At 51.9% G+C, this 26,086-nt stretch overlaps 4 protein-coding genes across 7 annotated transcripts in view; 2 read left to right on the top strand and 2 right to left on the bottom strand.

The window, feature by feature from the left end:
• Nucleotides 1-7,553, top strand: part of ADCY2 (adenylate cyclase 2) — a 316,696-nt gene extending 309,143 nt beyond the window's left edge. For both annotated transcript variants that reach the window (XM_039842794.1, XM_039842793.1), the window contains one exon: nucleotides 6,756-7,553. In XM_039842794.1, the coding sequence (XP_039698728.1) occupies nucleotides 6,756-6,908 (153 nt within the window). In that variant the 3' untranslated portion in view covers nucleotides 6,909-7,553. The remainder of the gene's footprint in view (nucleotides 1-6,755) is intronic.
• A 2,400-nt stretch (nucleotides 7,554-9,953) lies between these two features.
• CFAP90 (cilia and flagella associated protein 90) lies at nucleotides 9,954-19,144 on the bottom strand. Its single transcript, XM_039842806.1, has 3 exons — nucleotides 18,862-19,144; nucleotides 12,635-12,751; nucleotides 9,954-11,163 (listed from the first exon to the last, which is right to left on the bottom strand). The coding sequence occupies exons 1-3, from the start codon at nucleotides 19,006-19,008 to the stop codon at nucleotides 10,984-10,986; spliced, it is 444 nt and encodes a 147-aa protein (XP_039698740.1). The 5' UTR covers nucleotides 19,009-19,144; the 3' UTR covers nucleotides 9,954-10,983.
• A 107-nt stretch (nucleotides 19,145-19,251) lies between these two features.
• The window catches only part of MTRR (5-methyltetrahydrofolate-homocysteine methyltransferase reductase), a 41,476-nt gene continuing 34,641 nt past the window's right edge, over nucleotides 19,252-26,086 (top strand). Inside the window, exon 1 of the mRNA XM_039842799.1 lies at nucleotides 19,252-19,518. The gene's annotated coding sequence lies outside the window, so the exon portion shown is untranslated. The remainder of the gene's footprint in view (nucleotides 19,519-26,086) is intronic.
• The window catches only part of FASTKD3 (FAST kinase domains 3), an 8,662-nt gene continuing 7,654 nt past the window's right edge, over nucleotides 25,079-26,086 (bottom strand). For all 3 annotated transcript variants that reach the window (XM_039842802.1, XM_039842804.1, XM_039842803.1), the window contains exon 7: nucleotides 25,079-25,806. In XM_039842802.1, the coding sequence (XP_039698736.1) occupies nucleotides 25,711-25,806 (96 nt within the window). In that variant the 3' untranslated portion in view covers nucleotides 25,079-25,710. The remainder of the gene's footprint in view (nucleotides 25,807-26,086) is intronic.

Raw genomic sequence — 26,086 nt, 5'->3', positions numbered from 1 at the left:
CCCGATGTTTAGAGCTATTTTCTTCCTTTGCATCTCTTGAGCAAATGGGATTCTCCTCTCCGTATGTCCACCGCATTGTCGGCGTCTGGACACGTGTTTCTTTATACCTTCTCACCTCCTTGCATGAGGACCTTTAGCTGGGCCGCACCGTATACAAAGATGAGGGGGTCCAGGTGGGCAGGAGGCTGCCCTGTCACCTGCCGACCACGTCGAACGAGGAGTCGTCCCTTTGACCCTGGAGATGCTTTATTGTCTTGTCAGCTTGGAAAGTGGGCTCTTCAAACTTTCATACTGCCCTCCTTTAAAAACAATAAAGAAATCTCACATGGCAGAATGACCCTCCTATTGTCAGACATATACGGGCCAAAATCATGCTGTCCTTCGCCGTGTGGGGAGCAGGGACAGTTACTTGCTAAGTCACGTGTTTATATTCCAAGCACGGTGTTCTGGGTCTCCACCAGGGCAATGTTTTTCAAATTACTGTGAGCAGTGGAATGGGTCTCCCGCGAAGGTATTTGCTGAGTGCTGACTTTACACTGATTATTGAGTAACTAATAATAACCATCCACTCCCCACATACCAGCTCCTCTCTATTTCTAAGGAAGCCTCAGCTCAGTGTTTCACTTGGCCGTGGAATCTGCCTTCCCCACACCCTGGCCCTCTCCCAGGGGGCAGCTTCCCTGCTCCGCCTCGGTGCATGGCACCCTCCAGTGGCCGTTCACGGTAGGAACTCAGAAGAATGATAATGCACCCCTTCAAAAAAAAAACAAGATGATGTTGCAAATAAGAAGAGCCGACTTCGCTCCTGACCTCCTTTCTGTATGTTAAGCTGTAGAGTCAGTTAATGGGAACCACAAATTGAGCACAGGCTTGCACTGGAGGAGAGATCGCCCCATTGCCGGCAGTAACCACCCTGGTTCTCCCCGCCCCCAGCCGCTGGCGAGCAGGACTCAGAGCCACCAGAAGAAAAGCTGAAGTAGAGGGGCTGAGGTCACCCGCTGGCAGCCAGCAGCTGGTGCCTGGGCACTCCGCCCCGTGTGGCAGAGCTGGAATGAATGATTGGGGGTGCCCAAGGCAGAGGTGTTGAGTTTTGTTGAGCATTCTGCAAGCACGGGAGAGTTTTTTTCCCACCTTAGAAAATGTAATTTGGTGGAACAGTGTTTGTACCGAGTTTCCTGCCTGCCTCTCCATTGCCAAGAGGAAGCTTTGCCTGAAATTTATAACAAGCCGTAGCACACGAAGCACTTCGGCAGCAGGAAATGAAATCTCTCAGAAACGCCCTCAAGAATCAAAATGATTAGGCACCTGCAGCAAGATGGGGGGCCCAGATCTGGGCGGGAGTGAGAACGAGGTAAACGACCCATCGAGGCCACATCTTCCTTTGTATGTCTGCCCCGCCTCCGTGCCATTGTGTAAAACTGGGTCTGTGTGTGTGAGCTGAGCTCTTGCGACAAGGACTCGTCCGAGCCCGTGCACTGGGGGCGGGGGATGAACCCCCACCTGTCCGTGACTGGAGAAGCTGATCAGAATTTTGAAGCTTTGGCACCTGGTGGCGGATGCCATCTCAGTATCCCATCCGGCGTCAATGTGCACCTGCCCTTAGGTGTATACATGTAATGACCACGGTTTTATAATCACAATTACTAAGAGGGGCCACTCAGAGCAACTGTCACCTTCGTGGTGGCCCAAGGCGCCTCATTGTCTGAAGAAGTACCCCGGGAATTGGAGAAACCCACCAACATGCCTGCCTTGGCGAGAGCTCGGCCAGCTGGGCTGAAGAGAAATGATTCGTGAATTTCCTGAGCGACCTTTGGTGGAGTCCCCTGGAGAATCAGAGTTTGTGGGGAGGCTTATTCCCCAGAGGTTGGGTTGTCTTCATTCTGATGGACACAGAGCCTTAAGGCTGCTACATGGGAGCCAAGACCCTAAGCAGCCAAACCTGACAGGCCTTCCAGAGCTTGTGTGGAGACCGTCCATGGGTCACCTTTGCTCCCTGGGGGCGAGCGTCTGCCCTGGGATCCCCTGCAAACACGAGGCTCTAGGGAATACAAAACTGTTGGAAAGTAATATAATTATCATCTCCTGCCTAAGATTATATAGCAACGTAGAAAAACTATAACCCGTATGAGCTACTTTTCCATGTTTTGGGTTTCAAACTGCCCTGTTGGTATGTACACAGCAAACGTTTACTAATTACCAAAAACAGAAGAAAAAAAAAACAATTGTATCATAACGTTTGGTTCTTGAAGCATAATTAATTTGTTATTGTGAAATAAATGGACGTATGAGAATGAATCAAGGTCCAGAAGGGGTGGGGGAAATCAAACCAACATTGTAATGTTTTTGAGATAATAAAGTGAGAGAAATCATTTTCCTTGCTTTGAGGTCCGTGGGCTGGGGAGGGTTTGGTGATGAGGATTTTAGATGACTTGGTGAGATTCTGTGTTTGTGACAAGCGCTGCAGTTCAGACCTCGGTGACACAGTTCTGCTGTGCCGCAGGCATGAACCACGGCCCCGTGATCGCTGGTGTGATCGGCGCCCAGAAGCCACAGTATGACATCTGGGGCAACACTGTCAACGTGGCCAGCAGGATGGACAGCACTGGAGTCCTGGACAAGATACAGGTAGCTCAGTCTGCTCTGCCGTCACGGGTCGTGTCTGTCCTCTTGGGAACCGTCAATGAGTACAGCAGTAATTATACTAATATATTAAAACAAAGGAAAGAACCTTGAAATTTGCTTCGATCTTGAAAATAACCTTGAGAGAACCTTGAAAAAAGTTTGACATTTACTTACATTTTTTTTTTTATGGGGGGGAATGTGAATTCATTTCCGTATTAACTATTAACAATAATGAAAAAGCGTAACAATGTCAAGGTCATTGCAGTTGTGACTACAGTGACCAGTGTGGCAGCAGGACAGCTGAGTGGGACGTGCAGGAGTTGAGCCCGTCCCTCCCCTCTGCCTCCTGGCCAAACACCTTTCAAAGGGCGTCACGAGGGAGAGGGACTGTGTACCCCAAACCACAGGAAACCCCGCCTTCCTCAGGAGGAACGAGGGACCTGGAGCTGCTGGGGGAGAGGGAGGAGGGTCACGGGCCGTGCGGAATGGCCACGCTCGACTGGACTGGAATGGGACGAGGACATGTGGAAGTGACTGGAAACATTGGGATCCACCGAGGGAGAGACTGGGGAGACCCTGACAGTGAGTGGAGGTGGCGAGCATGCGCCCGCCCGGGCCCGAGCCGGGCACCGAGAGCCAGCGAGGGGCGGGGGTGTGCACGTGTGCACGTGTGTGGATGTGTGTGCATGTGCGTGTAGATGTATGTCTGCTTGTGTCGATATGTGTGAATGTATGCTCGATGTGGATGTGTATTATGCGTGTGAATGTATTATTAATGCGTGTGTGGATGTACATGGATGTATGCATTGTAGATGTCAAGCCTTTCCGTGTGGATGCGTGTGTAATGCTGGTAATGGATGTGTGTCGCGTCATGTGGATGTGTGCGTGTGCTGATGTGTGGATAATAGCATGTGCGTGTGTGTGCGTGTGGATGTGTGTGTGCGCATGTCTGTGCCCAGCTTTCTCTCTGCCTCACCCTCAAAGAGCAATCGTTCCGCATTCCGCCCCAGTGATGCTGTGTCTGCAAGATGAATTCCTGCCAAATGGCAAATGTGTGTGAAAATCACTGGACACAAATAATAGGCTTTATCTGTTTCAGTCCTTCAGAAAAGCGATGAGCCCGGCTCTGTGTGCCTCATCTGGGCCGAGGTCCTCCCACAGCCTCGCTCCTTAAAACTGCAATAGAGACTCAGAGACGGTTATCGTCTGCGGGAGGCACCAGTCCCAGGGCCCCCGAGAACCAGCGTGTCACTGACCCTCGGCTTTCTCCCTTGCCCTTCACACTGCACCACCTCATTTACCCAAGACGAGTCCCTGTCTGTGTCCTTCCTAAAGCATGTCGTTAACTTTTATTGAACTGAGACGTTACTTCGAAGCGTCCGCCTTCTTCCCATCAGATTCTTAGTCGCCAGTTGTGGAAGAGCCAGCGACATCCAACAGAGAGAAGGGAGACAGAACAAGGAAGGGGTCGGGAGGGAGAGAGGAAATGTCCCACCTGTTGGTCCCCGGGGCCAAACGGAGCTCCCGGGACTGCAGGCCGGAACTACGGCCACTGCCTGTGGCGATGGCCCAGCTGCCCTTCGCCTCGTAGCCCTTGCTGGGAGAGGTCTGCCACCTCGCAGCCCAGCCCAGCCGTGCCCTGATGGCACCACGGCTTCTCGAGACTCTACGTGTGCGTCCCTAGCCACTCCCAGTGCCCAGGGGCGCTCCAGCCATCCCGCACCACCCAGGCGCTTCTGTCTGGGTGGACAGAGAGGCAGGCCCCTACCGAGGACATGCGTGCCCCCGCCGCACACCTGGACATTCAGAAGGTGGGAGAGAGCGGCCTCGGGGGCTTGGGGTCGGCATAGCTGTCTGAGAGAGGCCGGTCAGGGAGAGCGCTCCCTCCCGGAGCTCGTAAATGCCCCGCAGGTCAGTGTTGAATGTCTGTGTGTGTCTGAAAGGACATCGGGCATCATGAAATGGCACGTGACTTGGTGCAGAGCAGCCACCGGGACAGTCTCTGGGCCCCGAGCCCTGGGAAGGAGAGACGACAGGTTTCTGCTGGTCAGGAGTGAAGTGAGTCCGTAAGCCCGTGCGTGTGCACTCAGCACATGGCTGGCAGGCTGGCGTGGGCAGGTGTCCTTCTCTGGGGGTGGAGCTCACTACCGTGCCCATAGCAACAGCAGAGCATGGCACAGGAAGGCAGGGGGCTATGCTCAGCACAGGTAGGTAGCCAATTGCAAAATTAACCTCCGGGTGCCAGGCCATGCTTGTTCTCTGGGCGGAGGGTCGACGGTCACGTCTGTGGGATTCACCCTGATTCCGATTGTCCCCAAGAACTCCGATCAGGGGAACATATTTGTCATCGGAGTTTCTCGACTCCGTCTGTGTTCTTCCAGCTCCTATCCAGAATCCGAAGACCCTGCTGACCTGCTGGCTTCGTGCCCGGGCTGCACCTGTCCTCCCCTGGGACTTGGGACAAGGGCCAGTCAGGGGATGGCAGGACATGAGTGTCTGGCACCTGGGTCCCCCTTTTCATCCTGCTTCCCCCAAGGACCTGCATTCGGACCCCGAGCTAGCAGCTGGCCTCTGGGTCACGTTGCAGAGGACAGAGTGCTCTTTCTAGCTCTTTCCCATGGCCTGCCCTTGAGATCTTTACTGGAGCCCTTCAGCCTTACCTGCGGGAGCTCCCAGAGTGTGCTGGCTTCTCTAAGCACAGCCTCCCGTGGCTTTGTTGACTCTGCCCCAGTCCAGGACAGTGTCTGCCCAGGGGGCCTCTAAGCATCTGCCCAAGGGCTCATGGCCAACGCCACTGCCCCGACCCTTCATCAGCACCGACCGGGGCCCTCGCCACAAACAAAATCACATGATGGCATTGCCGCATTGTGCGCAAGCCTGTCCGGCTCACGCATGTCACCCACATGCCGAGTTGCCCAGGGCCATGCAGGTGTCATGTCCATGTTCTCTGACGAAGTGGGACAAAATCCCTTCTCTTCCTCTGCTTTCGTGCAAGGTCCCAAAGCAGCAGCATTTCCAGGGATTCTGGGGGGACAGCTCCCCCACCGCCCAAGACCCTATCCCTCCAGGGGGCCATGGCTGGGGCACACCCATAGGCAGGTTCTCTCTCACCTTAGAAGACAGGCCTGTGCATGTCACCCGTCCTCTGCCTGAGAAAATGTCTTTTGCAGGAGGCTCCTAAACACTCAAGCAGATGGCCCGGGTGGGCTGGGGCCTCACCCCCCAGACGGGATCCCCTGAGGGGGCCAGAGGGCAGGCCCAAGCGGAGACAATGAAAGGCTTCATGCAGGACAGGGCCTCTCCTGTCTTACCCAGCAGGTGTCACTGCCCTCTGACCCAGCAGCACCCGAAAGCGATGCAGCCGCTGGGCTCCTCGCCTCCTGGAGAAATGGCAGGAAGTAAAGAGTCTTGTCACGTTGACAGGCTGCAAGGGAGGGACTCGCTCCCTGAGCAGCCACGTCAGCCAGGAAGGAGGACACGCTCACTGACCCACATGTCGTGCGTGTGTTACGGCCAGAGCAACGTCCGGAATCATTAGCCTTAGGTCATTTTATCCATATGCATTAAACCTGACACACGTGGCCATTTGCAGGAGCTGACTGTGCTTCTCAGGGTATCTCTTAGTTTTATTAAGATCTATTTTCACTATGTATTATTTCCTGGAAAGACATTCATGACCGTTTGTAAGCATCATCCAACATCCTACCATTCCAGCATATTTTGATTTTCTTTTTTTTTCTAGGTCTCTCACAAGTGCGTGCTTAATTTTCACATGGCGGATATCCTAGTGGATACCCAGGCTTAATTTTTTAGGGGAGGTGGGAGTTAGAAATTATTCCATTATCTCATCCACGATATTGATCACAATCGCATCATAGTCCACTTAACCCTGGAGATGACTTGAATTTTAGGTGTTTCTAGTTCTCACTACCGCAGCACTGAATTTGACAACCTTAAATTTTTTTTTTCTTTCTTCTCATGGATTAGTCTTTCGACTAATTTCTCAGGAGTGGAATTGACGGGTCAAAGAACATGAACATTTGGGGGCTCTTCATCCTTAGAGGCAAATGGCCTTTCCAACGGGCCGTGTTGCTCTCTGCCCTGAACGCTTTCCGTTTTCCATGCGCTTCTAGGTGACGGAGGAGACCAGCCTCATCCTGCAGACCCTGGGGTACACGTGCACGTGTCGAGGAATAATCAACGTGAAAGGGAAGGGGGAGCTGAAGACGTACTTCGTGAACACGGAAATGTCTGGGTCCCTGTCCCAGAGCAACCTGGCTGCCTGAAGAGTCGCCGCGTCGGTGGGAAGACCGTGTCTTCAGGAAGGTACAATGCACTTTCTGACTGCAACTTTTGTCCCTCGTTTCTTGATGTGCGTGCTCTGTCCTGTCCTCTGGAGCCTCTGCAGACTCATTCCCGTGACCCGGTGGCATTCCGTTTGGTGTGTGACGTGTGCCAAGATCGCTCTGCCACTTGCACTGTGCTTACTCCTAAAGACAAGAGAAAGGAGTGTGAGAGAGAGGAGAAACGTTCACAGAGCCGCCACGGACGGTGGAGGCGAAACGAACACACATTCTTAAGGCAATAAAACTAGCGGGTGTATATTATCTTCTGGTGCATGTTCTTTTCTGGAAAATGTGGTAGCTCGAGTCTCATTAAAACACACAGTGTTTGTGAATAAGTTGATTCTCTCAGCCCACGTGGAATCCGACTGTGTCCACCAGTGTCTCATCGCCAGTGGCTGTCCGTGGGCCCCCGTCGGGACCTGTGGCTTTGTCACCTTGCTCTGTTGTGTCGTGCCGGCAGCACGTAGCCATCCTTCACCGGAATTAGTTCTCACAACCTAGGACCAGTTTTGTACCCGACGCATCTGATGTTTTGATGCCATTGTCTTTTGTAAGGTTAATTCATTAAAAGTTTCATGTACTTTGGGTCACAGTGTCTGTATCCACTCGCCCTTCCTTCTTTCTCCTGTGGCGTGCTCCAGACTAGAGGTTTGCAGGTTTGCTTTCCATCTATTCTCCCCGTTGACAGTTGCTTCGGAAAGCGCCTTCCAGAAGCAAAGATTGAAATGTCCTTGAGTCACTCAGATTAGGACAAAGTTTGCGATGCAGAAAAAATTGGCGAGGCAGCTCAATGGGAGGAAAGGAAGCACGCCCCATGTGTCAAGGGGTCTGCTTTTCATCCCGGCATCTCCAGAGAGCATTTTTCAGAGAAATATTTGAATATTAAAAAGGTTCTCTATGAGCAGCAATACCCTGCGTCTGTCAATTCACTCTGGTCTACCATACTCCTTTGATAAGCTGTCAGACACAGGCCGCAGAAGGATAATCTGGAATAACTATGTCAGTTAGCAATCAACAGTTTGAACAAACCAGGAGAAACTGCCAAGCCCCACAAGCTGCCCATTATGTCTCAGGAGGCGAGAGAAGGCACAGAGCCTTCGAGTCGGAAGACCTGGCGGATTTGGTTCTAGTAAATTCAACTTTAAAGTTTCGGATTTTTCTTCACATAAAGAAGTCATACTTAGCCAAAGGGTGAAAATGAACACGGTAGTGTGTAAACTAACGTTTAAAGCAAAGCCACAGGTACCGGGCTGGTTGGGCAAACCAGGTTTATTTTCTTGGCTCAGGGCCGCGTCTGTAAGAGGCCGGCGGCCCCACTGTCTGTTGGGGGGCAGCCTCTCCCTGGGGGCGCGGACTTGCAGCCCGAGCCCCCAGTTTGAGGGCCGACTCTGATGTTTTACTAGCTGCGCGACTGTGAACACGTCTGTCGGTCTCTATCAGGACCTTCCCCTCGCGGGTTGTCGGTGGCATCAGGCCCGGTTAAACGAGCCGCTGACTGACCCGGCCTGGCAGGCACAGGGCCAAGTCGTGCGAGCACGTTCACGGCACTGACGTGGTGGCCCCGTGGGGACCTGGGCCCCGTCTCGGTTCAAAGCGCTTATAGAAACTAGTAACTGGCTTTCATGGCCGAAATGGGACTATGGCGTGTCTCCTTCAAGTGTCCGCTCAATCAGGATTTTTGATCCTATAAATGCAACTCAGCATCGGCCTCGATGCACCTAATTCTCCGAAAGGGCGACGGAAAGAAGAAAAAGCATGAGGGCATCTGTCTTCACTCTAACCCAAACCCGTGCGGGGATGCTCGGGTCCAGCGACTCCGAACCGGCCTCGTGCATCGTCTGTAGCAAGACCGGCAGCTGCGCCTGTGGGCTCTCCGTCCCTTGGCGCCTGCAGGACCCGGCCCAGGGCACTTTATGTCACCTGCCCTTAGTGGATACCCGCAGCTGGGTGATTCACCAAGCGCTCTGAAACGCGCCCCCCGCCACGTGCCGAATTTGGTGAAAAGAACTCGAGAGAAGAATTGTTTTCTTCCCAAAGCTGTCTCACCAGTCGTATCAAACAACAGACCTTTTAAAGCAGTCCAGGTCATCGTCAGTCTGCTCTGCAAAGGTCTGTGCGTACGCGGCGTCTCTCAAAGTGCGGTCCCCAACCAGCAGCATCGGCCTCACCTGGAACGTGTTAGAGATGCAGATTCTCAGGCCGCAACCCGGACCTGCCGTGTTCCATTTAGATGCCACGTTCTCCAGGTGATTCTGCCCCGCAGCCGAGCCTGAGACCCTCTGCATCTCACGAATGAGGAAAGAGGTGCAGAGAGGTCCCGGGGTTGTTCAAAGGGCCCCAGGTGATCGGTGACTGAGACGAGACTAGAATGGAAAAGTGCCTGTCCCCTGAAATCTGAAAGTGTGACTCCTGGTCCAAGCGCCTCAAGCTGTGGCACCCACAGAATTCCTGTGAGCAAAGCCCCGTGAACCAGGGGTCTAGCAGTTCACGCCCACCCACCCATGGACCCTGCGCCAGCGGGGAGGTGAGACGCCTCGCAGCCCCCTCGACCTCATGACAAATGCCTCAGTCCGCTCCCCCCAAACTGCAGTGGTTTCAACACATCTGTTTAGAGATGTCTGCGATGTTCCTTTTCCTGAGGGCCACCACCGCCACTTTCCAGACAAGTCCTTTGAGTGTGTGTAACTCTTTGATAAGGCGACTTCATGGGCAGTCGTGGGCTGGCTTTAGGTGGTAAAAGTCAGGATGCCGAGGGACATGCATTCATTCCCAACGACCATGAGAACTTTTGAAACCTTGCCCAACTCAAGTCCTGCTTTTTAAAAGTAGTAGAAAGTTAAGGACCGGGATCTGACTTAAAGTAAATGAAAATGATTTAGTTCGATGCTAATGTCTTGCAGTTTCTTTCAGATGAAGGCACTTCTTAGAAAGGCCTTGTCTCTCTTAGTAATCAAGACCAAAGAAAGTAACTTATAAAAATTTTCATAACTAAAACTTTATATATTTTCTATTACATTATAAATATGGTTGAATTCACTCAAAGGCATTCCAAATATACTACTGCTATTTGGGGAAGTAAATAGAAAATGAAAAAAAAATTTTTTTTCAAAACAATAAAGAAATATTTACAAGTCACTCAGCCTTGAAATTACTAGCAGTTTAGTGTCATGTGTCCCTAGAGAATCGAAATAATGAAACCGGCAGTGGAGGAATGGTGTGGAAATTAATTAGACTACCTGCCCACGAACCGCTAAGCTGTGGGAAGTTTAATCTGCCTAGATGAAGGGTGACTTCTTCTACAGGATCCATTCGTTAAAAATACGGCCAGTATCTTAATACTCGAATAAGTTCCCAATTATCTGCACAAACATCTCCAACTTAGGCTAAAAGCATCTGCTTCTAAAAAGAAAACTGTTGGAAGCAGCAGTCGCTGCCCCTGCGGTGGGGGTGTCCTGGCCGAGCCCGGGCACATTGCTTCCCGCAGGTGTTGGAGCCCCCCGCCCCACCTTGCCAATGACGGAGTGTGGGCTCCAGGTGAGGCGTTTGCCCCACGCCCAGCGGCGGGAAACCAGAAGCCCGCGTGTTGCCGGAGTTCATCGGACACTAACGTCCAGTCTCTTCCCATGACCTGTGACTGCTTCTCCCTGGGGGAGTGACGGGGCTATCGCTGGCCACCACCGAGGCCACCTGTCCATCCTGGGCCTTCCCTCTGTATTGTGCAAAATTCTGGCGGCCCAGACCTCTGGGGAGAAAGTGAGTGGCAGAGCCAGGACTGTGAGAGCCGGGACTGTCAGGCCCAGGGCGCGCTGCTCCCCAGCGCCTCCCCCGGGACGCCCTGCGCACAAGGACACCGACCGCTGGCAGTGGCAGCAGCTCCCAGTTTTATTCAGGTGCTCGCGGAGCGCCGGGCTCCAGCACCGTCTCCTCTGAAACGGTCTCGCGTGCAAACCGCCGCGCCCGAGGTCCCCCGGGAGGGCGGCAGGCGCCGCAGGACCCCGCGGGCCCCCGGGCGGCGTCAGGCCGGCGCGATGTGCCCGAAGCCCGGCGCCTGGATGCTGGGGATGTCGTTCTTCCGGTAGAAGTCCGCCTGCACGTGGTTGGCGCGGCCGTGGTCGCGGTTCAGCGGCTCCACGGGCTGGTGTATGCGCCTCCCGTAGACCGACGACGTCAGCACCCCGACGGGCCTCTCCTGCTCCTGTGCGGGCCGCGGGACACCGGGTCAGCGCCCCATCATGCCCGGGCCTGCGGCCTGCACGCTGATTCTGCCCGGGTCACCCACACACCTGCATCCCCAGCCCGCCCGGCTCTGTGGGGGCTACTCCACACTGGCCCCAGGGGACCTCTGAACGGTTGGGGTCCTGCCCCTCTGCTCGGAGCCCTCCGGTGGGCTCAGGTCCTTCAGAGGAAAGGCAAAGACCTTGCACTGGCTGCCAGGTACCTCTGACTTCCCCTCCCTTCTCCCAGCCCCTCCTCAGTCCCTGTCCCCATCTTTCCAGCACCCCACCCCCACCCAACCCTTTCACTTTCCGCATCCTCTTAAAAGGCTTCACTTCTCTGCACACCACTTATTTCTACTTGGATTCTGTTCCTTATTTAGCTGGCTTTTATTTTCCTGTCTCCCTGTGGGAACATCAGCTCTAGCAGGACAGACACTTCTGCCTTATCGCCTTTATGCTCGGTAGGACCTGGGAGGCGCTCAAAATCTATGACTGGGCATAAAAATGCTGGTATGTTCTAATCAGAGGAAAGCATGAACTTCACTCTCAACTCGGGATGAAATAACATAAACAAAAACGGTAGGAAAAAACGTTAATATCCAGGACTTAGCTGGTGACGCCTCACAGTACCTCTATCACTTAATTTCACACCAAAATAAGTTTCATTAAAAGTGACATGGTGGCGTTCTTATACAATAGCCACAGTCAAAATTCCAACAATCTAGAAAGAAATCCCACCCTAAGCTTTTAAGTTCTGATTTCTGTGTATCGTATAAAAAGGTTATGATATTAATTCGGCACGACTTTTAATCATCATACTTTCCTCAGATCAGACTTTGTGGAGACAATGTCCACGTGTGGAAAGGAGGCTGGAGGGCCCGGCCCACTAAGGACGACACCATCTCCTCCCCCCGGATGCCTGCTGCGATCCTCACCTCCTCACCCTGTGACTTTTGTCCCTTCTGTTGGTCATCCACCTGTGCAGCTGACTACAAGCTGAGCCTTCCTTCCAGAGCATCGTGGAGAAATAAGAGAGGACCTGTGCTATGTGTGGGTGACAGTGACCTGGTAATCAAGTGGGAGACACATTCTTGTGTCTGTGGATTCATCCCCAGAAGCCCAGTGTCCCTAGAACAACTGTGACAGCCTGGACTCAGGTTAAGCGAAATCCTATTTTATCTGTTGAAAAGAACGTCTTAGTTTTGCTTCCATTAAATTATTAAATTCTATAGAACGAAACGGAGTCATAAAAATTAATATACAGCAACGTGACAGAACAGACTGAGCTATAACAGCACCTTAGTCTCAGCTTCTTGTCACAGTTACAAAGGGAGAGTCACAGACACACGGCAGACACAGTATTAAACACACACACACACACACACACACACACACACACACATGCAGGGGACCCACTGATGCCCTGTTAACACCCTGTGTCGACATTACCTCCTCGTTAATATGAAGTCCCAGGCTTTTTGCATGTTCTCTGTCATCTCGGTGCAGTCTCGGATTATAACCTGGGTTCCTCTTGAAAACACAGTCATAGAGGGAAATGACTCCTGTCTGGGGAACAAAAGGAGGAAGCAAGCCACGGGTTAAACACGCAGGCTGAGCCACGGAAGCGTCCTGGAGCTCGGAAGCCAGCCCGCTCCGTGACGGACACGCATAGCGTGTCCTAGATGCACCGAGGGGTGCTAGGGAAGGCCGCCTCACGAGCAGGAGGCCAGGCCCACCACCAGGGCAGATGGCCGAGAGGCCCCCGGGGGCTTGGGAGGAGACATTTCCACGGGCCCTTTTTCTCCACGTCCACGGATCCCTCTGAATCCATCTAGTTCAAACCTTAAGATAATAGTCCACTGGATGTGTGTTTCTCTCCATTTCCACTGTTTTTTGTCTTTCTCAGATTTTCTGCGATAAGCTTGTACTGCTTTGAAAAATTAAAAATAACCTGGATACTAGGACTATATAACTAAACAGAAGTTACCGTTCGCCAGCCAATAGGCAGCTGTCTACATGCAAACTCCTCTAGAGAGACAGAAATATTTTCTTTAATCATGTGTGGTAGTTAAAACAATTGTAATTCATATATATGTATGAATATATATATATTGCTATATATTCTATATGTCTGTATGTACAATGTACACATATATAGCAAGCATATATATATGTATAATACATACACACAGCTCTGATATATTAGAAAACGATCCTGTTAGCAGAGCTATCTGGAATGTCTCCGTTTTTTCATCCCAACTTTTTCTTAGTGCAAAAGTCAGTCTGTCTTATTTGGTACCTAGTAAAAGGAGAAGCAATCCACATGTTAGCCGATCTTCGGTCCTCCCCTTGTAAGTCATTTACGTCCCTCCGGCCCAGTGCCAGTTGATTCGAATCTTCCAGCAACAAACCCAGCCTCACGGGGTGGGGGGCACGAGGTCTGTGACCACTGCTGCTGGGTTGTTTGTTTTTCCCAGACAGCGATGCTAGAATGATTTCTTCCAAATGCGGACACAGTGGTCAAAGGTAAACGGTCTGTCGGAACACACATACTACCGCTCCCACCGCAGGAGCTCAGGGGGGCCGGCAGTGGTGGCAATGCCCCAAAGTGAGATGCAGCTCCAGCCCCGCCTTGGCGAACCCCTTCACAGGTCATCCTGCATCCTGTGAGCTTCTGCTGGGGAAGTTCTGAAGATAATTCAGATGTGGTTACTGTCCTGATGCAATTACCCCTTTAGTAAGGAAAACAAAGCAATCTTTTAGAACTATTTTAAGGTTCTTAAGAGTTCCGACGGCCACATGCTTAAGGCAGTTATTCAGTAACTGCTGGAAACAAGGTCTACCTATGTTCAGAGTCACTTCAAGGGACACAGAGGAAGGAGCAGTGCCTTCTGATCAGGTCTGTCCCCCAGCAGCCACTTAATGATGTCACCGCACAGGACATCATTGGCTTCTCAGCATTGGCTTCTCTCGCACTCACTCAGCTCCTGGGTCTGCTCATGCATTGGTCTGGCTGGCCTTGACCTTTACCCCAATGGAAGGCAACTTGACTCCAGCTCATGCATCCATAGGGTCAAAAAACACAAAGCCCAGATCAGTGGGAAGATGTGTTATTCAACCTTGGGGACTGTGAAAATGGGCTAGCTATTTAGGGATAAAAATAAACTTGGATCTTTACAAGGTAGACAAAAGTAAACTCAGGATGGATTAGAAAAATAAGTGAAAAGAACAACCATACGGGACCTCCAATGCATAAAGGAAGGGGGGAAATGTCACAATGGGGGAAATACCCATCACTTTATGTGAAAATCAGATATTCGCGTATCAAATAGAATGCAAACACCTTAGGAAATGAGAGAGAAATCTTCGTATCTTTCCCATGCCGTGTGTAAGATGCCCGCAGAAGCTGCTCACTTCCAGCCTGGTGACGTGAAACAGCAGAGCTTGCGTCAAACCTTTCCTGGTAAGCCGCCAGGCCCGAGGCCCCGCAGTGATATCGCAGAAGGGCAAACACAACAGGGATGTGGGAATAAGAAGCAGAGAAGGGGGAAGGAGAACGTCATTCGCTAGCACACATTTTGATTGGAAGCCCCGTGGGTGCTAGAGTCTGCCTGACAGCAAAGAGAAACTTGCCTACATTATAACAGGTAAGTCAGCAACGGACCTGGAGCTTCCCTGTGCTCCACAGCCCCTAGGCCGGCCGAGTGTGTGTGCCAGGTGTGCCAGGTGGGCTTGGTGCTTGCGGGGGAAGAGGCTCCACACCGGAGTGGTTTGGGGGAGCTCGTATTAGACACCTCCTGCATACTGGACACCGGCAAGTCCCTCTGGAAATACTCCTTCACACCTCTGAACGGTCAACGGGCATCGTTATATTCACGAAGCTCATGGCTGTGTGTTTGGTGAAGGGAAATTCAGTCATCGGGAGGGTGAAGAAAGTGCCAGCCCCTGGCCTCGGTGTGCTCACCACATATCTAGAAGGAAAATCAGCTGATCCCACCAAAGCTAAAGTGGGCTTCCTGTGCAAAGCTTCGCTCGAGACAGAACTAGCCACAGCCCGCCAGGGAAAGCCTATTCTAAAACCACCTAGGATTTTTTTTTTTTTTTAGACCGAGAAATTTAATCAAAACCTTCATAAAAGGGCATTCACCTTTGACTTAGCTTTTCCATCTCAGGAGCATAAACGTTGCACAAGGTGGAAGAAGGAAAATGTAATTTAAAAACAACATTGAATGGAATTTGCTTTGCAGCCTCCGGAACAACATTTTACAGGAAAAGCCCATGCAGCTAGAGCCCCCTAGGGAGCGGACAGGTCAATGGCATTGTAGCTAGCAGCTTGAGAAGACAAATTTGTCTTAAGCCCAGAGCATTATGGGGACCCTAAATAAGTGTGCTGAGCTGAGAGCTTTAACTTTGGGCTCCCTCAGGCGAGAAGTCTTAGGGGATTAGAAGCCACCAGATTGATGCTCGGAGTACCTGCCTCCCCTGTATTCATCGTGGACAGCGGCTGAGAATAGGGGATAAGACACGGGCCTGGGAACCAACCCTCAGTGAAGGGACGCTCCAAAGCTCCGATCATCACTGCCGAAAGCAAACGATAATAGTGATAGCAGCTCTACTTGCACGGGGCTTACGTTGTTACGTTGTGCCACGTTGTTACACCGTTGAATTGGTGCTCATGAAAGCTCCATGCGGAACCGTTTGACCCCTGTTTCCTAGATGGGCAAAGTGAGATGGAGCGTCTGTGACCTGGGAGGCTCATGGCTGGGAACACGGAGCAATGTTTCTACCCAGGACGCCGTGGCCGTGCTGCCGACTGGTCGCTGAGTATACAACGCCACCTGAAACAGCGCCTCTCCTCTCGGCTTTGAGTGGGGCCCAGAGTCATTTACGATGAACCCAGGGGCGACAGAGACGCCCGCAAACCTGTGATACAGAGTCCCCCTTCCTTTGTCCAAATGATCTCAAGGTCATAGAATCGGCTTCTGGTGTCCTGCGGCTGATGAAATGCCGGTTCAGATAATGCCCGGGAGAATTTTAGTTGCCGATATCTCGGTTGCATCATTTTCTTCGTGACACTAAAGGCCTCAGGATTTGAATTTGCCTGCTCCCGGGCTCTCAAAACTACACTGAATCTTTTTCCTTAAAATCTACTTTGCATTACTTTGTTCTAAGGTCCACCCAATCATCCAGAGGCAGTGATATAGGGGTTGGCAAATGTTTTCTGTAAAGGGACAGATAGTCAGTGTTAGGCTTTCAGGTCACATGGTCTCTGTCAATGCTGTCAACTCTGTCTAGTAGCCATAGACGGTACTAAAATCAATGGGCCTGTGGCTGTGTTCTAATAAAACTTTATTAAAAACAAGCAGTGGGCCAGATTTGGCCCAGAGGGCTTCCTGTGCCGACCCCTGCATTAGAGGGTACTCTTTCTGCCCACACCCCACCTCCTCCCAAGTATGGCACCCGGGTCACTTATGCCTCTGGCGTCTCTCTGCCCATCAGTGCTTCAGCCCCAGAAAGGTGAACTTAGAAAAATAAGCTGGGCCTTCCAGATCCAACTCTGCCCTTTTGCCCTTGGTATTGCCCAGCCCATGAGAGTTGGAGGTTCCACTGGCTTTTTGTGGGTCCCACAGCTGTGGTGGCCAGGTGGGTAAATCCGCCCCATTCCGAGCTTCGCATCTCCAAACCTATGTGCCCAGAGTCCCTAGTGGTCTCCTGCGACCTGGCTCTTACCTCTGATAAATAGGTCAACTGCTTAGTCTTTTATCTTATTTTCCAATAGCTTCAAGGTGGTAACTAAAAGACCCCTCGAAGATACCCATAAAATAGTGATTGTGAATTTTTTCATGTCAAGAAGCCCGACAAAATGTCTATTCTCTCAATTAAACAACACAAACTTAAGACATCGAGACACCTTGTTTTTTGGCTGGGGCTCAGCATGAATCATGAATTACTTGGCAACAAATTAGGTTTTGCATACTTAAAATGTAAAATTCATTTAATAAGTGAAATTATTTACAAATAAAAATTCTTTCGAGATGTATTGCTCATATGAGAAAAAAACACAAGATCCATAGTGGCACCAAGGTTAGGAATCATCGCTCTAAATCCTCCTTCCGTTCCCAGTGAATATTCAAGCTGAGAAGAGCCAGCAAACAGGGTCACAAAGACAGATGCCCTACAGATGTCCCCTTTCTTCATCCTTCCACATTGTTCAGAGCCAAGCAGAGAGGTGCAAACAGACACAGGAGATGCTTCTGGCTGAAGTCTGTGTTTCCTCAGGCCGCCAAAACAAAGCGCGCTGAGCGGGGGCTTCGACAGAAACTAGCTGTGTCGCAGCTCAGGCTGGCTTCTTCTGGGGCTGTGAGGGAAAGGTCTGTCCCAGGCTCCCTCCCTGGCTCCCAGAGGGCAGTCTCCCGTCTATCCACACCGTCTTCCTGCTGTGCATCTGTGTCGGATTCCTTTTTATAGGGACGCCAGTCATACTGGGTGAGGCTAATGACCTCTTTACTTTGATTACTTGTCTCCAAATAAGGTCACATTCTGAGATGCCAGGGATTCCGACACTAACATGAGAATTTGACGGGGACATGATTCAACCCCTAGCCTGTTGTCTAAACCGGAAACTATGGCCTCTGTCTGTAAGGCTAAGCTCCCTTGCGTTCTCTTACATTCACTTGTGACAAGTGCTCAGATGTATGCTGACCGATCTGTATGCAGATTCATTCGGGCCTAGGGCCTGTAGGTGGGAAGAACAAAAGGGTGTGTTTTGTGGGGACACCTCGTGCACCCTGAGGGAAAGCCCTGGAGACATTTAGGAAAAAAAAAAACAGAAAAAAGGAATAGACGACCTCGACAAGTTCTGATTTCTTTCATTTTCTCTGGCGTCTTTTCCTGCCTTGGCGGCACCGCGGCCTTCGCAGTCACGCAGGCTCTGCCCGGGCACGTGCCAGGCCGGGCGGGGGACACAGGGAGCGCTCTCGGCCCCGCTCCCGCTGCAGGCGGCTGATCAGTCTTCTTGTCTTCGGTTTGCGGGCGTGCTTCTAGAAGGGTTTCTGTGCCCTGGACTTGTGGGGCAGTCACTGGCAAGGGTTTCAGGCTGTGGCTGACCCCGGCTACCTCGGGCCTGTGGCTGACCCCGGCTACCCTGCGCCCCCAACGCCAGGGAACCCTCCTCCATATCCTGGGTAGGGTGCCCGGGCCGTTCCAGGAGGCGGTGGCGGTTAGAAGCCCAGAGACTCTGCCTCCCTCCCCTGAGGAGCACTCGGCCCCAGCGCACCCCAGATGGCTCCGGAAACCGGCTAAACAGCCCTCCACACACACCTGCGCACTCCGCACGCCGGGGTCCCCAGCCCCTGGTCCCAGCGCAGCACGACCCCACACGCGGCGGGGCCCTGCCCATCCTCTGTGGCGGGGGGCTGTCAACCTTACTTTGGGGGTCGGCTGTGATCCTTGGGGTCCACCCAGCAGGCCCCCGGCCCCCAGTGGAGACCCACCCCCGGAGCCCTACACCAGAAAGCAGCACCACTCCGAGGCCACCGCCTGGCAGCACAACCGCTCCGGGATCGCCCCTCCTCCGGCCCCCTCCTAGGCCCCCTTCCGGGCCGTGCAGCCCCGCCCTCAAGAACCCCCAGATCCACAGCCCCGCGGCGCCCCGCAGTGCGGCCCCCGCGGCGTACCTGGCCCTGGCGGTAGTAGTAGCTGTGCTCCTTGGGGTCCAGGCGCCGCGGCGGGACGTAGCTGAAGGCGGACAGCGCCGAGATGGGCAGCGGCCGGGGCCTGCCCCGCAGCGCGGCGGCGGTGATCTCCTCCTCGTCGTCCTCCATGCGGCCCGCGTCCAGCGCCCCCGCGGCCTTGGGGCTCGGTCCTGCGGGCTGGAAACCCAGTCCGGGTCCGCTGGCCTGAGGTGCCAGCTTTAGGCCGTCGCTAGGATACCGCGGCCGCGCGTTGCTAGGCGGGGCGGAGGGGAGGGGCCGAGGCGAGGGGCGTGGCCTACACGAGGGGCGGGGCTTCGGGCGGGACTGACCCTATGCCCTCCCTCGGGGCTGCAGGCCTCACACCCAGGTCGCCCTTTCGTGGTGCGTCCAGGGGCGGAACCCCAGCTGCTAAAGCGGCTGCGCCCAGATTCCCGGGTAGGAGAGCCACTGGGGTCCGTACTTTCCACGCCGCTCACCCTTCCCCGCTCTGGGTGGGCTCGCGCACTCAGAGACCGTTTTCTGGGCAGCCGATGACCGTGCCCCTACTATGTGCCAGCCCTGCGACTGCAGCCTGGAACCACGCAGCCCGCGTCTACGTGGAGCTCGGTCCGGCTGCGAAGACCCGTACAGGAGAAAAGGGTAAGTACCTTAGAGGTCCACAGCAGCGCCGCCTGGCGGGAGCGGAGTGAGAGCCACACGGGTGATTGAAAACTTTCCGATAATCACACTAAGAAGGTAAAAAGACACAGGTTAAATTAATTGTAACATATATCTTTAACTCAGTATGTTCAAAACTTACCGTTTCAACGGGTGGCGCTAGCCTTGTTTCAGGTGCTCGGTGGCAACACGTGGGTTTGGCCAGGGCAGGTGTAAAGCTTCCGTGAATTAAGTCAGCGTGATACAAAATCCGGCAACACTCAGCTGCTCCGGGTGAGCTCTAGCGACCCTCTGTGAACAGCGTTGTGTGTCCCTGTCGGAATGCTGGTTCCATAGATCTATTCCCTTGGCTGCAAATTCACTGAGCTGATGGGCGGGTAGGAGGGCTGGATGTGTAAACACAGGTATTTGTCACTAGGCAGAAGGAGAACCGCCCGGCTGTGTATCCGGCAACCGTAACGAGCATCGTGACTCCGGGTTATGAGTGCTGCCCCCCGCAAGCCCAGGTAACCTGCCCACGCCGGCTGCCGGTCGGTGCTGTCGAACTGTGAGAACAATGGCTCCGCCTTGGCTCCTGGAACAGGGGAGCCACGCCCCTCCACAGCACCCCCACCAGACGTGGGCCCGGGCAGCAGCCCATGGTGGAATGCGGCAAGTCTGTACCGTATTCTACGCCTCCTCCCTGGCCAAGAGGCGTGGATATCGTCCGCTGATGTAGAAAGCCTATTTGTCATCAGGTTTTTCCTGTAAGATAGCTCATTCGGTTGATGGAGTCCCCGTGGTTAGTCGCTTTAAGCATCAAACTTATGAATCAAGAACATAAATGTACATTTATTTAATTTTGGTGTTGTTCACCTTGTTGATATTGGAACAAAAATGAACGTGATTTTCTATGATGCCCAAAATGAAGAAAATTCTCCAGTAGTGACAGCTTTAGCAAGGAGCACTGAGAAATTTTCAAAAACTTACGTAATGAGGCCAAAAGGACAAAGGGACCTGCCTGATGGCTGCCCCATTAGCCTAAAATGGGACATTTCAGCATCAAAGAGACGGCTAATGGATGCAAGCACATCAAATATATAAAATTTCATGAGTTCATAAATATCCTAAAACAAAAAAAAGAAAAACTGACCAGCGCACCAACTCTTTATTCTAAAAATTAGTGCAAGACAGGAACAATGGTCTTGTTTCTTTCTGCATAAGCCTTTTTTGAGGGTACACAAATTGTTGAAAGGAGAAATTTCTTTATAGACAAATACAAGCTAATAGAAGAGATGACGGAATTAGGGAGTCACTTTTTAACACCTAGAACAATGGATCTCAGCAACGATCAGCAGATGCTAAATCACCGACTGAAAGGTTGATGAGGACTGTCGAGTTCATGGATTCGGCTGGTGATACAGAATCCACCGATCAATCTTAATGCCTCTAAGGGGACAATGGGACACAGTATGATGTGAAGCAAATACATAGCACCTCCGAAGCACCCTGGTCAAAAGAATTTAAGCCGAGTCTAAGCAAACGTCTGGATCTATCTTTTAAAGCGTAACAGGCAGTGCAGCAGACAATGGAACAAGCTGGATAACACCAAGTCGACAATATGTGACATTTTATAGGGCGATTGACATGATTTCTCCAGTAAGCAAAAGACAGGAAGCCTGGGAGTGGGGGTGCATTTATAGACAGAGGAGACTAGGACTTAGGTGGTATATGACATCTAGAAGGAAAATGTGCACTTCGTTTGGATCCTGACCCAAATGAACCAACACTTAAAAAATTACTTTTTAGACAGTATAGGAAACTTAGAACATAGGCCAAATAGTAAATGATCATAGGGAATGATTAATTTCATTAGTTGTAATAATGCAGAATAGTTATTAAAAAGGAAAAAATGTATCGGTTTTGGATGCATACTGAAGTATTTAAGATAAAAGCATATGATAGCTTAGAGTTTCTACAAACATTTCAATAAAAAAGAAAAGGTAGATGGAGCGTGATTGGAAAGTGTCAGCAATTTTTCATGCCAAAGGGATCACTTGGATTCATTATACGACCGTTTCTCCTCTATGTGTGTTCAAAGTTTTCCATAATCAAAGTTACAGTAGCGTTGTCAAGAGATACCATTTCTTGCAAACATCAGGACCCAAAATGTCAGTTCAAGCCTCAAATAGTGCGCGCTGTATGCCAGGGACTGTGGGAGGGGTTGGGAGACAGTTGTTTTTCTGAGATGGGATTATGTATATTAAGGCAAAATTTCTTATAATGAAGCCCAACGGGCAAAGAATACCAGCAAAATGTTAACCTCTTCGGTGGTCGTGTCAAGAAAGGCGGGGGGACCGAGGGACAGCCAAGCCGAGGCGGGGACAGGGCGGGTTGGAGTGAATGAGCACACTGGGTGGGACAGCCCCGGGGCGCAGCAGGTGTGTGTGAGAGCGTCAGAGTTGGGCCTGGCTGGGATTCTCCAAGGCCAGACGGCGTGGATAGCATGGGATGGCGCATGGGATGATGGCGTGGGATGATGGGCGTGGGATGATGGCGCATGGGATGGCGTGGGCGTGGGATGGCGTGGCGTGGGATGGCGTATGGATGGCGTGGCGTGGGATGGCGTGTCCGAAACCCCCGTAGCTGCAGCACTGCGTTGCGTTGGAAACAGGCTACGTCTCTGTGTGACAATGTGGCTCAGGTCCCTCCGGCAACGGGATGTCCCGTTCTTGCCGAGAGGATTCGAGAACGAGGTCCCTCAGCACGATGTCCTTGATGCTAATTAACAAAAGCGGTTGCCACAGGTCCGTGTTGTACCCCCCGAGTCGCCACCAGCCAGTGGGTCGTGCTCCCCCTGCTGGAGCACTCCCAGCCGGCGTCCTCACCACGCGTGGTCATGATGCTTAGCTGCGGAGGTAACACAATGCATGTACAGAACAGCCCACCAGGTGTCCTGAGCACCTGCTGTCCCAGGCTGGCTGGCATTTTACACGGCATGGGTGCCTCATTCACAGTGCTACTCTCCGTGGTTAGACTCCTAGTGGGTCTGGTATGTTTCCGTCTTGGGGACACCGTAGCCTTTGGAGGTGAAGTCACCTCCTTCAGCCCCACGGGGCCAGCACCCCCTCCCTGCATTTGCACAGTCTTCCAGCAGATGTCGCTTTATAGAGGGAACTGACTTTGTTTTTCCAGAAATCTATCAAATACGCAGAATTTTGCTCCTACCTGTTCCTCCCGCCATCTCACAGATGTTTACCGGGTCTCCAAATGCACCCAGGTGTGCAGAGATTCGGAAGGCACGTCTTCATCCGGCACAGCAGCACCCCTCTGCTGTCTAGGGTCGCGAGGCCAAGTGCTGTTTTGTTCAGGTAGAAGTGTCTGTCACTGCACCCTTCCAAAGCTCTTGCTCCCCGACACGCACACACGCACACATATACACACACCATCTCTCTCCCTCTCTCCCGCCCCACCTCTCCTGGAATTATCCCTTTTTAACTGCTAAAGCCCCCCAAAATGTCCTAACCTTTGCTGCCCCCTAGTGGCAGACCCGAAGAATGTCACTGTGCCTAAGAGGTAATGTTTGAAGGTTAAAGCAATTTTTTCCATCAATTTTTCTTTCTCTGAATTTGTTTTTACTTTTGAAAACTGCAGAAATATTACATCTTAAAATATTACTAATTCAAAAATATTACTAATATATGGTGATATGTAATTTTAAAAAAGCACAATAACACTGCTTTGCTTACATAGGTAGATATTGAAATGTAGCGACCTGAGAAATCAGTTTGTAAGGACTTGGCTTTATAATTTGACAGAGCTTGTCAAACTCAGTACAGCTGGTGACACCAGCAAGCTTAGACCTGTTCCCTCCCTCCCTCCCTAAATCAGGACAAGAAGCCTTCCTTACTCCCAGGCAGGCCTGGACTTCTGCGTTCTGAGTCTCGCTCATGCTTCGGGAATGCGACCCCTCAGTCTTCATCTGCTCCTTCGTTTATTTCGCCGACTCCCGGCCCCCTGGCAGGGCTCTTGTCTGCTCCCTCTGGCATTTCTTGGATGCTCTCGAAGGAATGTTTGGTGAATGAAGGACACGGGTTGGGGAGCCACATGGCACAAAGGCTCAATGGAGGCTGTAGCCAGAAGTGCAGAGGGAGCCGTGTCTGGTTCTAGTTAGAGCAACCAGGAGCCATCACGATGGAGGCAGGGCAGGTGGGAAGGTGGAGGAAACGCGCCAGGCTGTGCTTCCCCTTCGTGGCATTTATAACTGGCTGTCATGACCTCTTCGTGTGGCTGTTTAGTTAAGTCTCTCTCCCTTCTTTAAACCGTAACCTGTTTACTTGTCATCTCAGGGTTGTTTCATACCCAAGCATGAGCTGAGTCACGGGCACCAGGGCTGGCCTAGAGGCTGGGGAGGGAGCGGCAAGGTCACCTGGGCCCAGGGACACAGCAGAATCATAGCTCCCCTCCTAGTCAATCAACATTTGCTTCCATTGTCTCTTTCCCTCTTTGCAATTAGAGGCGTAAACTTGAAAGAATGACCTTAGAGCTCGCCCCCTCGTCTCCATTTCCTCTTCTGAAGATAAGACAGACCTAAAAAGGTGAAGTGAAGTACAGAGCAGGATGGGGTGGAAATTCAGAGCAGCCAACTCCGGCGAACCCACACTGCGTGCCTACCCCACTAGGCGGTTTTCTACGTTTTACGTTTAGTAACTCCGATTCTCATTTCAACCTAGTGAATTATGCACCGCCCCTCCCTCCAAAAAAAGGGACATTTAAGTCCTGACCCCCAGTGCCTGTAGTGATCTTATTTGGGCCTAGGGTCTTTGCAGCTTGATCATGGTAAGATGAAGTTGTTGGGGGGGAGGGAGTTCTAATCCCATGTGGCTGCTGTGAAGACACAAACACCCAAAGGGAAGATGGCCAAGTGAAAGGCCGAGGCTGGAGTGATGCTGCCACAAAGCAAGGCACACCTGGGGCCACAGATGCCGCAAGAGGACAGGAAGGGGCCCCCTGCAGAGGCTTCACAGGGCGCACGGCCCAGCCGACACCTTGATTTTGGACGTCCAGCCCCCAGAACTGTGAGAACAGACATTTCTGTTGTTTTAAGCCACCCACTCTGTGGTACTTGGTTGCAGCAGTCCCAGGAGACTACCCACAAGTCTGTTACTATTAATTATCCTGGAGGAAACAGGCCCATGGTCAAGCGGTTAGCACGTGGCGAAGCTGGAACTCAAACTAGGCTGGAGCCTTAGCCACTGAGGTCCCCTGCTTCTCACTGAAATCTCATTCACCACTCGTGAGGTGTGAAGGGCTGCGAAGGGCTGCGTAGGGCAGTCCTCCCCTGAGCTGGCCCACTCGTCTGTAAACGGGGGGCAGCACCCCGGTCAGAAGGCTCCGACACCCACATGGCGTGACGCCCGAGTGCTGGGCACAGGCCCCGCATGGTTAGGGGCAGAGAGCAGCCCGTCTCCTTGCCCAGGGCCACAGAACAAGCTGGCTGCCTCCTTGTCCTCCCTCCCGGGAACGTTCATCAGGCTCAGATGGAATAATGACACGTCTGCAGTGAGCTAAAGACAATGTAATCCACTCGATTTAAAACTCAGAAGCTTCTCCTACCAAACACTGCCCAAAAACCCTACCTAAATTAAGCTTTTCCATGTCCCTATATCTTCATTAAAAAAGATAAAAGCTCCCGTACTAAGACAAAACACTTTCTTATTAATGAAAGGGTTATTTCTGCACAATTCTGTAATTATAAATGTTTATACCCAAAGGACTCTGGTTTTCACCAGTCCTCCTCACATTACTTTGTCTAAGAAAATTCAAAAGGACGTGGGAGGTGAAACGTCTTCCTTCCGTTTGTTAGAAGAGGAAGCGAAGGTCCCTAAAGCGTATCGTCAGTTAGATAACTATTTCAAGACGAGAGATTTAAAAATAATGCTCATTACATACGTGATGATACATGATCGTTTCTGTTTACTGTATGAAAGTATCTGTGGTACTAGTAGTAAATAAGTACAACTACGTTCACCAGCGACAGCTGTGTACGTGCGTGCGGAGACGTCCAGGAGCTGTCCAGACCACTGTTGTCTGCAAACACACGGCTGAGTCGCCGATTCTGTTTTTCCTTATACCGAGTCCCAGGAAAACCAAGTTCCTTCATGATATGAGTTCTGAAGCCAGTAGTGCTTCTTGTTACCAACAAACGCCAGCGTTTTGAGAAAAGAGTTTTCTTTGTAAATATTCCACCAACTGAAGTCTTGTTAGCGTCTCAATCTCATAATAGGGGATCTATAAAAGGGAGGAAAATAAAATCCATCGTAAATCTTCAGAATCTGAAATTCCCTTGGTTTTGGTTACTTATTTGTCTCTTGCGCCCTCCCCAAGGCAGACTGTAAGCTCCTGGGGGGCCAAGATGACGCGGACTTAGTCACCCTGTAGCCCCAGCACCCTGCACAGTGGGGGCTCAGCCAGCACGGAGCAGAGTGGGCAGGGCACATGGGGCTCTGGTACCGGCAGATCAGGGCGAAAGGGAACGTGAGCTGGGAGCTGATGAAGGACCAGAGGGAGA

This window comes from Pteropus medius, unplaced genomic scaffold (genome assembly GCF_902729225.1).
Source record: "Pteropus medius unplaced genomic scaffold, Ma_sr-lr_union100, whole genome shotgun sequence".
Classification (NCBI taxonomy): Eukaryota; Metazoa; Chordata; class Mammalia; order Chiroptera; family Pteropodidae; genus Pteropus; species Pteropus medius.
This window is presented reverse-complemented; position numbering and strand designations above follow the sequence as displayed.